General features: G+C 42.0%; 1 protein-coding gene across 1 annotated transcript in view; it reads left to right on the top strand.

Moving 5' to 3' along the window:
* The window catches only part of ubl3a (ubiquitin-like 3a), a 45,017-nt gene that overhangs the window by 25,421 nt on the left and 5,592 nt on the right, over positions 1–14,004 (top strand). The window contains exons 2-3 of the mRNA XM_080436294.1: positions 8,638–8,746; positions 12,280–12,366. Coding sequence (XP_080292420.1) covers positions 8,638–8,746; positions 12,280–12,366 — 196 coding nt within the window. The remainder of the gene's footprint in view (positions 1–8,637; positions 8,747–12,279; positions 12,367–14,004) is intronic.

Genomic DNA, 14,004 nt, shown 5'->3' with positions numbered 1-14,004 from the left:
AAAATGAATACAAATCCTTTAAACATAGACACACTTTTATCTATGATAGTGTCCTATCTCTCCCTGCCATGTGCTTCCTCATGCTGTCCCCAGTGGTGTAAAGTAACTAAGTACATTTACTCAAGTACTGTACTTAAGTACAATTTTGAGGTATTTTTTACTTTACTTACTTTATTTCCAATTGTCAATACTTTTACGTCTACTCCATTACATCTCAGAGACAAATATTGTGCTTTTACTCCACAAAAAATATTTGAAAACTTAAGTTACTAGTTACTTTGCAGATATAAATGATTACATTTTAAAACATACATTAACCACTTTAGCTCTATTTTATACCAAGGATATTTGAAAAAAGCCACTCTACAAGCTCACATCGCATCACGACGCGTTGTGAGCTTGTAGATCTGCTATTTTCAAATTTTACTTTTGGTACTTTAAGTACATTTTGATACCAATACCTTTGTACTTTTACTCAAGTGAATTTTGAATTAAGGACTTTTACTTGTAACGGAGTATTTCTACATTGCACTATTGATACTTTAACTTGAGTAAAACATTGGAGTACATTTTCCACCACTGGCTGTCCCTCTGAATGCATGCATTCATGACATGATGCATGTCTGTAGAATAAACTGTTGATGAAAAGAGAGAGGGGCAGAGAAAGCGATGATGAGAAGGATCAAAACATGTATTTGTGAACTTTCCTCTATAAATCTGGAGCCAAGTACAATGTGTCACCTAGTTTTATTTAAGTCATCCGTTCTTAGTTAATGATCTCCTTGAGTTCTGTCTGAGTGAGCTGGAATCGAAGACAGTTGTGTCTGAACTGCATTGGGTCCAGCAGACAAATGCGTGATTAAGCTAATTTAGCCTAACCAGAATGCATGCTCCTCTCCTTTGTGTTATCTTTTTGAGGTCAGGTGCTGAGTTGGCAGTGAAGCCAGATTTATATTTCATCGTACGACAGTGTCACTCGGCAAAAACAACCGATATCTATCTGCTATGTTCGGCAATGAACAATGAATTATAATTTAAGCATGACTCCCTCCCCACCTGGTGGGTGTGTACCTGGAAATTGATCCGAGACTTCCTCATTCTTCATGTCACATCCCTGTCATGGGACTATGTTGAGTTAAAAGGCTGCACAACAGCATTGCTCATAAGTGTTTCGTTTACTTTAAAACACAGAAAAAAGTACATGGTACAACGTTTTGGCCACAGTTGGCCTTCATCAGGCCGTCACCAAGGTGAAGGCTATTGTGCAGACTTTTACTCTTTTAAACAGTCACTTTGTGTCCAGCACCAGCAACAAACTGGATGTGCGCTACCCACTGTTTTGAACTATGTGTTAACCCATTCAATCCGGGAACGCATCTACAAATGTCTTCTAAATCCTAACAGGAAAATATTTTGTTTCAGGGACCCCAAGAATGTTCGCTTTAAAAATATATATATTCAAAGATTTGCACACATTTTCAAGATTTTTCAAAAAATAGCAGATCTACAAGCTCATAGAGCGGCACCCGGTGCCACGCCATTAGCTCTGCTATTTTTTAATAGCCAAAATAATAAAAAAATGGTTATAGCCAAAATCTAAAATGACACAGATTGAATGGGTCAAGTTATCCAGTAAAATCATCAGCTTTGCTCATAGGCCTATGTGCGTATATATGACCAATATTTTCACTGCACCAGTACCAGACAATTGTATGGAGTTTCATTGCAACATCAAACTAAGCACATTTTGATAATTGAAATACCTCCGTTCAGATAGGGACATCTGGGGCTTAGCTTTCACAGGCGCCTAGTGATATGAATCTTATCCCCGTCGTATCACCTATCTTGTCTTTCTTGATTATTATGTCAACATCATGTGCACTCACTTTGCAAACATGCGCGCTTCGTGATGTGCCTTTGGTGAGTGTGGGTCAAAGCTGCATAAGCCTGATCAATAAGGGACCTGTCAAGATTAGGGATGTTAACAATTAATCATTAATTGATTAATTGGAGTTAAGAATTTACTTGATTTATTTTTTGTATGTGTGTGATATCAAATGCGAGCTTAGCATAATCACAGTAATCCTTAATCATATTCCATCATAGTCAAGGGCTTTTGGAGAGACATGAGACAGACTCCAGAGTAGAGGACTGTAGAGGGGAGGTGTGTGTGTCTGTGTCCAGCTGATGCTCGTTGACGCTCGTTAATGTTATATATATCAAGGCAATTATGTTTCTGCACTCATTCAAAAAAAAATATCCTTTTGGTCCTAAAAAACAGCGCTTATCAATTAATCGATTAATCGATCGATAAGGTTATCAACTGTCAATTAATTAATTGATCGATAATTTGCATTCCTAGTCAAGATGATAAGTCCATGATTAGTTAACCACTTGAACCCCATTATTCTGGGGGAACATAAGCCATTAAATGTTTAGGGCACGCCACGCTGCGAGCTTGTACATCTGCTATTAAAAAAAAGAAAAATTAAAATCTTGAAAGTATAAAAATTTAAAAAATCACAACTTCTCTTCTGGGGGTCCCTGGCACAAAAAAAAAATCAGATGGGGGTCTGCGGACAAATATATATCAAATTGGTGGTCCTTGGCACGAAAAAAGTTTGAGAACTAACTGGTCCAGAGGGTTTAAGTGGTTAAAAGTCGGTGAGTCATACTCACTTTCTAAATGTGGAGAAGTCCGTTCCATGACGATAGGTGCTGCACTCCAAGCTGCCGGTGCATTAGCTTTAATAGGACAACACATGATGACTGAACGGATAAGGTTACCAAGTTTTATTTGGTCCGGGACAAACCGTCTTCCGTCTTTATCATGAGGACTTTTGGTATTGATCAAAATAAATGCAATCTCACTTGCAATTAAGAAAAAAAGAAAAAAGAAAGCAAAAGCATACGCACGCACGCACACACACACACGCACGCACGCACGCACGCACGCACGCACGCACGCACGCACGCACACACACACTCTTTTCCCCAGAGGAAATCAGAGAGCTTACACTCCCAGAACCCTGCCTAGGGCATTGTTTCAATATCACACTTTTCATCAATCAGCTGCTTATATAAGTACTTTCCCTGCATGCCCAGCATGCCCTCCACCCTCTCCTTGGGTGGCTCAGTGTAGTCAGAGATACCTACACTCTTCTGAGTGAAATTAATTCTAAGGATTTTCTGTGCATTTCTATCACTTGCTGAGTAAGCCTGCTGAGATTTTTTAACAATATGCCTAAAGAAATACCTATGTCTGTGTTGTTTGATGTTGTTTTTTTTTTATTGTTATCTTTTTGTGAATTAATTGAAGTGAGCATTTAAACATGTGGTATTTTGTTCTGTAAGAATAAAAAGAATACAGTACAGACATGCGTGGATGTCGACGGCCAGAAGGCATTATTCAAAAGAAGGCCCCCCACAAATCACTGTTGGGCGTCTATTTAGTCAATGTGCACCTCTTAGCCAATAGGCTATTAGGCTTGTGACCTCTTTTAAATGGTTTTATAGCATCATCATCCATGCAGTATCCACCTCCTCTCCTCATGTTCAGGTCCCAGAGCTCCACATTCACAGCGGTGGATAATTTAACTACTGTATGTAGAATGTATGAGGCAGCTTACTAGTTCCCACAGGAAGCCTTCCCACGTTCTGTAATTTGTTGACTGCTAGAGGTCTAAAGTGCTGTCTGTCACACACTACTTAATACGCACACACACACACACACACACACACACACACACACACACACACACACACACACACACACACACACACACACACACGTACACACAAACATTGCTTTGCATTGCCTCAGGACGTGTTGAATAATTATACATACATGGTACTGGCCTACTAGTGCTCTCCACGTCTACAAACCCCATCCATCCATCCAGGCAGCACTTGCTCACATCACGTTTTTGTTTGCGGCATGGCAAGCAAGCTAAACATCGCCACACATCACGAGTCACGACACGTTGTTAGCTTGTAAATCTGTTCTTCATGGCGAACAACACCCTCATGCAAATGCTTAACCACACTCCCTATCCCTACTCTTGGTATGTTATGATAGGCGAACATTTGGCGAAAATAGGCGAACATTCAGCGAAAATAACCGTTGTACAAGCTCACAGCGCGTTGGTGAAGAGAGAAAGATATAGAGTGAAAAAAGAAGGGGGCCAAATATAGACCCCTGGGGGACAACTGTAAACTAAGTATATACTGTAGGGTTTCAGTTGTTAATGAATAACCTGTCCTTGAATAAACAGATGCGAACGAAGGAGCTCATTTGCATAGTGACACCATGTTTCTGCTTCAGGTCCACTCCGTGCATGAGCCTGTGGAAGCTCAAACAAGCTGTGCATGTGTTTGTGTCTGTGTCTGTGTGCGTGCATGTGGGTTTTTGCATGAGTGTGTGCACTTGCGTGTACGTGTTTATGTGAGGCTGGGTGTAGCGTGTTATGTTTTGTTTGCGTGCATGGAATGGATGAGATGTGTGTGTGTGTGTGTGTGTGTGTGTGTGTGTGTGTGTGTGTGTGTGTGTGTGTGTGTGTGTGTGTGTGTGTGTGTGTGTGTGTGTGTGTGTGTGTGTGTGTGTGTGCGAGCGTGGGCATGGGTACGCGTGAGTCGTGACGGTGCATGCATCCGCCCGGGCCCTGTCCCGTTCGTTCCCTGTGGCTGAACTATTTGTTAAGAGAGAACATATTTTAATTGAATAGACTTCCCTGCACTGGCTGTGAAACCTCATTACGGGTCCCACTGTGGAAGAGAGAGCAGGGAGAAGGTAGTTTCCCTGAGGGAGACGGGGACGGGGGGGACGGGGACGAGGGGAGTAGCAAGAGAACTAGCGCTCAGACACATCCTCGGGGTGAAAAGGCAAAAAAAAAGCAGAATGGAGGATAATATAAAGGAATGAGAAGAATAATTGGCAAGACTGCACCCTTAGGATAGGAGGACGAGGGAGTGGGATAGAGTGGCCTGTCAGGACATTCACAGTAAAGACAGTGAACATCATTTTTGGCTGGACCGGCAAGGGAGGACCAGCTCTTTAGTATATGTCACTGACTGATGAAGTTAACTAACTAACTAGTAGACTAGCAGATAAATAGTTGATTCCAGGCTATGGTTGTCTGTCTGGAGTGAAGCTGTACGTTTGCAATATTCAGTTCAACTCACACACATAATGATCATGAATTTATTTGTTTAGCGCTTTTCAAAACAAAGTTAGAACTGAACATAGAAAAGCACTTGTCATAGAGATACATTTTCAGAAGCGACTTAAACGAAGACACTGATTTTGCTAACCTTAGCTCCTCAGGCTAATAATAATACGCAGTTCCACAGCCTAGGTGCCCGGACAGCAAAAGCCTGATCGGGTTTTGAGGCGAGTTTTAGGGACAACCAGGAGGGCCTTATCTGAGGCTGTGTCTGTGCCATGCAGGCTGATAAGGGACCTGCGCACAACTTTGTACCGCTTGGCACGGCCACTCACTCTGCTGTGCCTCGCTCAGGGTTGCCTCCCGGGGCTCCAGTCTGCTCCGACTTGTTTGAAAGTTAGCGGATGCGTCAGCCTATTACGAGTGAGAACGTCACTTCTGCATTCCTGTGGGCGGTACGACCGGGGGCTGTTGAACAATTACGCGACAGTGGATTCCTTGCGTCAAATAGGTGACGCGTGGTCAGATCTTGCGACAACTCATCACTAAAGTACGACATGGGAGAGGGGATATGTTGGTTTACCAGCTTTCTAAATCATCTCAAACTTCCCTCACAAAGCAGCATACTGTGCAGAGCTGAAGACCGATGGAGGAGGGAGAGGAGAGAGAGAGAGAGAGAGAGAGAGAGAGAGAGAGAGAGAGAGAGAGAGAGAGAGAGAGAGAGAGAGAGAGAGAGAGAGAGAGAGAGAGAGAGAGAGAGAGAGAGAGAGAGAGAGAGAGAGAGAGAGAGAGAGAGAGAGAGAGAGAGAGAGAGAGAGAGAGAGAGAGAGAGATGGATGTACTGGATGGATGGATGAGTGAGTGAGAGATTGAGATATTCAATCGAGAGATGTATTGAATAGACAAATAATGAGAAAGAGTGAGTCAGAAACAACGTGAACACGAACAGACTGTGTGTGTGTGTGTGTGTGTGTGTGTGTGTGTGTGTGTGTCATCTTGTAGGTGCTATCAGGTTAGCAACCCACCACTGGCTGTTGTCATGGTGACACCATGGCAACCATCATGCGTTGCACCAGGAAGAGAGTCCTTGCTTGAAGAATAGTTTTTCTATTTATCTATATAGGCGAGCCACTATCCAAACGCTCCACTTTTCTTCCCGACAGAAAATGTTGTAGCAATAGAAATTTATAGTGACACAGACTTTAGTAAATCTTGATGCAACTTGTTGAGGGAATGATAGATGGATGTCTGACTCTGTAGCAAGTTTCATGTCAATCAGACCTGCGGCATAAGAGTCATGACTTTTAATGACTTTCAGCTGTAATTATAGCTTCCCCATCAGGTCGATTGGTGTCATATTTGTTGTGCAAGTAATGCACACAACTTCCAATCATTGGTGAAAATGTCATATTGTCACTTCATGGGGATTTGCAAAACCGCTGCAGAAGGAGAAAACATAAGCACAAAAACAACAGGGTGTCAGCCCTGGGGGGCTTGAACCCCTAATAATACAAAACTCGAGCTCAAGCGATCCATTAAACTCAGTCTGGTGCAGTCTGCAGGCATAGTGCAAGTCAATGCAAACTGACAGGTTAGCTGTTGGTGCCACAAGGCAGGCTTCTCACGCAGACAGTTAGCAACAGATCTGCGACAAGTACACCAGGTAGTAGAGCCACAGGCAAGGTGTGATGTAATTTATCACCCCTGTCAGTTAAAACACTGCAAAGTCAGTAAAAGTCGCTGTTTAGTGTGTTTTCGCATTGTGCGATCAGTATTGTTTGTGTGTCTCCGTGCATGTTTGCACATTGTTTGTGCTAACAGCATGTGGTTGTAGAAGACAGTTCTGGAAAAAGCTGTATTGATTATGTCTTATGTATACTGTATGTGTACTGTACATGAGCAGGCACATAGGGGCAAGGTTGAGGTTAGTCTTTATTTCTGTATTGTCGTGTGTGTGTGTGTGTGTGTAGGGCTGTCCAATGCGTAGACACATAAGCTGATTTGATAACGTGCTTAGAAAGATCTAATTTTCAATCCGTCGGTGTTAGCTTTGTTACATCACTGCAGCCGGCTGTGTGCGTGCGTGTGCGTGTGTGTGTGCGTGTGCGTGTGTGTGTGTGCGTGGCCCAGAGGGATGGGGGGATGGGGGGGATGGGGGGTGGTAGTGATGTAGTGGACTAACAGGGACTAGGCACATGGGAATGCTTGGAACAATGACACGTGCCTGTGCCATGCACACAGAGCAAGCTAGACACACACACACACACAACACACATGCACGCACTACAGTCAGACCTTTGCGCTTAAAGGCACAGCGTTATTTTAAACACAGGCCAACAGTCAATAAAGCTATATATATATGTACTGTATACTGTATACATTACACTCCACATACAGCTTATAAATAAGTTCTCTTCCTCGCTGGTGTTGTAACTCTGTAACAGTTTGTGAGAGATGATGACACACAACTGCTGCAACACACTCTTACCACATAATACATGTCCAATACTGATCACACACTGCTGTGTGTGTTGTGAGCTTGTAGATCAACTATTGTAACTATTATTGTGTGCCACCGCTGTGCGCAGAAGTATAAAATAATGCTCAAGTGGTTAATGGATTTGTTGATGTATACATTTTAGAAAACATATATTTAAAAAACAAAACACACTTCTTAATTATTTGATTCATCGAAAAAAGTAATCGATAGATAGAATAATCGCTGTATTTACTTTTCTACTTTTATTTTTACTTAATATTCTAACCTACATTTATACCCAACTCTTATTATATATTATACTTTCTTCTCTCATCTGCTTCTTCTTTCTTCGATGTCAGCTCAATGTACCAAGTCAAAGTCCTCGTATTTGATCATACTTGACCAGTAAACACATTTTGAGATGCACTGAATGGTACATGTGAAGTAAACTGTTATCTCTCGCTTGTCAACTCAATGCCCAGTAAATATCAATTATTAGTCATCTAGGCCTGCTGGCAAGGCTAATAGCATGACTCATCCTTGCGAATAACTGTCAATAATCTCGAATGAGTATTTCTTTGCACTTCATTCCAGCCAAGGTTCAGAGGATGTTTTGAAACATTTTGTAAGATTTGTCTGCTGTTTGCCTGACAGGAACACTGATTTAACTCTGTTCCAGTAACCCGTAAAATGATGAAATAGTGAAACTAGCCGATCTACAAGCTCACAACGCATCTCGATGCGACACGATGTGAGCTTGTAGATCTGCATTCCCAGCTGTCGTTCATGGCTGGAGGGTAGGGCTTCTGTTTAGTGCTGTCATGCAAGTATTTGCTTTTTTATTTATTTTTTATGACATGCCCACAATAGGGACGCCAGATTGAATGTGGTGAACCATAATAACCATAAACCCTAATAACTTCCAGATTACTGTATAAACACACACACATTGTACATGTACTCTATTAATAATGTCTGTGTTGTCTAACTTTACAGATCAATCTACGGCTCATTTTGGTCAGTGGGAAGACAAAAGAGTTCCTTTTCTCTCCGAACGACTCGGCGGCAGACATCGCCAAACATGTTTATGACAACTGGCCAATGGGTGAGTAGCTGAAGGGGCATTAGACGTTTAACCCATTCAATCCAGGAACACATCTGTGTCACATCTGTGTCATAGCGCGGCACTGAGTGACGCGCTATGAGCTTGTAGATCTGCTATTATTTTTTTTCATGAAAATCTGTGAAAATCTTTGAATATATATATATTTTTAAGCAAATATTTTGAACTCAAATCTTTGCTTCTAGGGATTCTACATGTCTTCTACATCCTAGTAGTTTTTTTTATAAAACTTATGTTACTATAATATCATTGGTTCTCAAACTTTTTTCATGTCAAGGACCCCCAAAATTATATGTATTTGTCTGCTGACCCTCCCATCTCAAAATATTTTGTTCCAGTGGTGCAGTGCAATGGTTCCCAGACCTTTCATCTCAAGACCCAAAAGATACATTTGGTGATCTCCCCGGGACCCAAACTTAACAAAAGTACATTATGGATTACGTTGCTGTCGGCCAGAAACCTCTGTTCTAACGTTTTGTGTTTTTTCATAAATGAATGCCCTACTTGATCATACTACGGCATCACACAAAAGTATACTATTTTTTAATCTGAATCCTGAAAAGTAACAGTTTTGGACATATGAGGTTTCCACCCGACAGAGACGATTAGTCATTTAAGCCCGATTTCAAAAATGGTGAAAATAGCTGCTATTTTCACTTTTAAGTTCTGAACAATCTTTTTGTTCTTTTTTTCTTTGGAAAAATAATTTTAAAATGTTTTGTCGGAAACGTAAAAAGAAAAGTGGATATTTATTCACAAACCATAAAAAATGTGTCTGTGACGCAAAACTGCGTCCTGAGACTCCCGACCCATTGTTTGGGAAACACTGGTGTAGTCAATGATATATGAATGTCAAGTACACTCCGTCTCCTAAGCACGTCTCAGTGGTCACATCAAGAATAATATTTATGTTATTATGCCAATACAAATTACACCCATAAATGTGACAAAAAATGTTCTGCCCACTTCTGTCTCAAAACAGCCATAACCACAAGAACCCTAGCTTCCCTATTCTGGGGAGAACATTCTGTGAAAATAGCAGATTTACAACCTACAACCGCAATTCGACGTGTTGTGTGCTTGTAGATGGGTCTATTTTTGGTCGAAGAGATTTGATGTAGAGGGAAATAAATACTAGTGTACCTAGTATAGAGCCCTGGGGGGCCCCCGGTCAACAAAGTATATAGGGTTTAAGTGGTTAATTTGCTTGTACAGGAAATTAACTATAGAGCCTTTATTTTACTTTTACTACTGTTTGGCTGTGTAGTAGAGATTGTTACAAAGATATACAAGATGGTGGGGTCACCACAGTATATACTATGCATCTCTATACTTAATACGCTACTACTCCCCTTCACACTCCTGTGCAACTGACCGCATGCGAGCTTGTAACGACCAAATTAAAACATGTTTATCTCATGCTCAATCGGCTGTTAGAAGACATGTTCAGTGGCGGATGAGTAGCAGGTAGTCGGAATATGACAGCACATTGAATTAGGCTTAGGCAGCTTACGCTTAGAAAACAGGATAAACTCGATTGCCCGCAGCCAGTGAGGAAGCGTCGCGGCCGCAATAAGATTAGCGTTTGCCCTCTGCGCTTTTGCATCGGAGCTCGGGGTCAATTCCCTTTCCGATGCGCCGCCAGTCAGTTGTGGGAAGTGCACTGTAGAATCCTCTGTGTTAATATATCCATTAGTAACTCTTCAGAGTCATATTGACACTCAGAATTCCACAGTGTAGCCCTGTGTTTTGCCTAGAGTTGGGATCTTCAACGCTGACTCAGAGCCTGTGGTGAAACACTAACACCTTGTACTGGGTTCTGGAGAGAGTCCACATCTGGTGGCCAGACCCCCCCCCCCTGCTCCCTCCCCCGTTCCTTCTCCCTCTGCTTTTAAATCCTACTCTTTTGTCTTTAGGCTCTCTCCTCCGTCTCTTTCCATGTGACCTTTCTTGCCCATTCTTTCTCCTTCTGTTGGATGTTTTGTCACTCAGTCTTTCATGCATCTCATAATGCAGTGGTTCCCAAACGTTTTCATGTACAAGGGGACCGCCACATTGATATGTATGTGGCCGCGGACCCCCGTCTGAAAACGTTTTGTTGCCAGGGACCCCCTTTGTTTAAAAATGTCAATATTATTCAAAAATCACACATCTGAACACGAAGATGTGAATAGTTGCAAATTCAACACCGGGGCGCGAACGACTTGACTTTGACTTCCCTCGCAAAGCGAGGCGATAATTCGCTTTACTTCCGGTGTGAATACACCATGAAGATGGCAATGTCAGTATACATCCATCACACATTTTGGTCCCACCCAAGATGTCTTCTTAACCCATTAAGACCGGGAAAGCATCTGTCATTTTAGATTTTAACCACTTTAACCATTATTTTATACTTTAGTTATTCAGAAATAGCAGATATACAAACTCATAGCTTGTATATCTGCTATTTTTGCAAATCTTTTGAAGATATTTATTTTGAAGCGAACATTTGTAACTCAAATCTTTGCTTCGGGGGGTCCCTGGACCTAAATATTTTGAGATGGGGGTCCGCGGCCAAATACATATGATTTTGGGTGGTCCTTGACATGAAAAAGTTTGAGAACCACTGATATTATAGCAACATAAGTGTTTCAGAAAACTGTTAGGCTTTAGAAGACATTTTGTAGAATGGGCCTCAGGTCGAATGGGATTTGGTGATTATAATGATTCTGGTGATAATGAGGATGATGATGAGAAGGAGAGGATGGGAGATGGATAGTTAGATAAAGAGGATAATCCGTGGAGTCAGACCAGTGTGAGGATGTCACACAGGAAGTGAAATGAGACAGACAAGCAAACAGGGAGGATGTGGCCCGAGTGCAGCATAACACAGGAAAGAGGAGCTATTGATCCTCCCCTTCTCTCTGTCACAATCTGTCTCTTTTAACCTGTTTAGACCGGAGGTTCCCATTCTACAAAATGTCTTCTAAATCCTAACAGTTTTCTGAAAAAACGTATGTTTCCATAATATCAGTGATTCTCAGACTATTTCATGTCAAGGACCCCCCATCTCAAAATGTGTTGTTCCAGGGACCCCCAGAAGCAAAGATTTGAGTTAAAAATATATATATGATTTTTCAAAAATAGCAGATCTACAAGCTAATGAGATGTATATCTGTGTGGTTACACAGATGCGTTCCCGGTCTAGCTTATCGTTGCTGTCAGGCAGAAGCCTCTTATCTCCATACTTTTTGTGGTGTTTTTTGTGTTTAATTAAACGTAACAAATGTTAAATGAATGACTTACTTGATCATGCTACTGCGTCACTACAGCGAATCGACGCATTTTGAGCTTGTCGATCTGATACTTTTGCTGTTACTATATTAAAGTGCCCTTGATGCAGGTGTTGTTTCATGATAAGAACATCATAAGGAAAAACTAAAATCAGTGTGTATGTGACGTGACGGAGAGAAGCACTCATCCTCTCTCTCTCTCTCTCTCTCTCTCTCTCTCTCTCTCTCTCTCTCTCTCAGACTGGGAGGAGGAACAAGTCAGCAGTCCTAACATCCTGAGACTCATCTACCAGGGTCGTTTTCTACATGGCAATGTAACGCTAGGAGGTGAGAAATTACACACACACCCACACACACACACGCACGCACGCGCATACGCACACACTTGCACGCACACACAGCAGTGCATTTCTGTAAAGTTCCCCGTCTCTTCCTGGTCCCTAGAACAGAGGCACCTTAGTGCTGTAGACAGGCCTGCTTTGACAGAGAGACAGAGAGCAGAGAGGAAATCCAGAAAAAGAGAGAGGAAGGAGGCTGGTCAGGAAAGGGGGAAGAGCAGGGTTTTTAGGCGTCAGGCTGCAGGCCACGGAGCCAGAGGAGAGAGAGAGAAAGAGAGAGGAAGGAGACTAGGGCTGCCTGCTTCTATCAATTGTTTTCTTAGTGATTATTATATTGATAACTTTTTTCATTCATCAAATAATCGATTAAATGAATAATAATTGTATATCAACAAATTGATCGTGACACGTCGATTTTTGAACAAGATTAGCTCGATTGACTTTTGCCCCCCAACCCCCACCAAAGAAGAGTGGAGTAAAAGAATAACAAAATTGGGTGGTGCACAGAAATGAGCGCTGTGCTCCTTTCGGGGCAGCAGTTGCTCAGGAGGTAGAGCGGACGTCTTTAGAGATGTACCGATACCAGTTTTTCCTTCCCGATACTGATTCCGATACCCACAACTTGTGTATCGGTCGATACCGAGTACCGTTCCGATACCAGATTGGGTAATTTTAAAACAGGACAGTGGTTCTCAAACTGGGGTCCAGGGACCATCTGGGTTCCATGAGGGGGTTCCAAATGGACCCTTACAGGTGGGTCTGTAACTCTGAGAGTGTACAAATGGACATCTGGTCGCATTTGTACACTCTCAGATTCATGGGGGTCCTTAAAATTTAAAGGTTTGAGAACCACTGATCTAGGAATAAATACAAATGCCATTAATAATTGTTAAAGTTAGTAAAATAATGTAAATAGTTCAGTAAGCGTATGAAACAGTCGTGCAACATCAACTGAAGCGTAAACAAATATGACTGTAAATGAAATATCATGTGCTAAATGACGTGGTATTGCATTGGCACAGACTGATATCGCTGATACCGATTCCAGCATTTTAGGCAGTATTGGCAGCTTTTCCGATACTGGTATCAATATCAGAACAACTCTAGCCGTCTTGGAATCAGAAGGTTCCCGGTTCGATTCCCGGTTCGATTCCCTGGCTCCTCCTGGCTGTGTGTCAAAGTGTACGCAAAACACTGAACCCCTAACTGCTCCCAGTGAGCAGGTTGTTGCCTTGCATGGTTTCCTCCGCCATCAGTGTGTGAATGGGTGAATGTGTAATGCACTTTGTGAAGCATTTTGGAGAAAGGCCGCTATAGAAATGCAGACCGTTTACCATTTCTTTTGAAGCAGCCGGGCCTCACTTCTACACTTCTATACACGTCAGTGTTAATTTAACTCAGAGAGTGTACAAATGTAACCAAATGGACCCGTAAGGATCCATTTGGTTACACTCTCTACAAATGCATAGAATAACACAAGGTTTTTTACTGTGTAATGGTTGCTTCCAGTTGACGGTTAATGCAGTGGTTCCCAAACAGTGGGTCGCAAGTAAATATCCCTTTTGTTTACTTCTTATTCTGGGGTTTTTCCCCCCCACAGTAAGAATACAGCAAACAAGGATGTAAA

Source organism: Gymnoscopelus braueri (genome assembly GCF_963280865.1).
Source record: "Gymnoscopelus braueri genome assembly, chromosome: 8".
Lineage (NCBI taxonomy): Eukaryota > Metazoa > Chordata > Actinopteri > Myctophiformes > Myctophidae > Gymnoscopelus > Gymnoscopelus braueri.
This window is presented reverse-complemented; position numbering and strand designations above follow the sequence as displayed.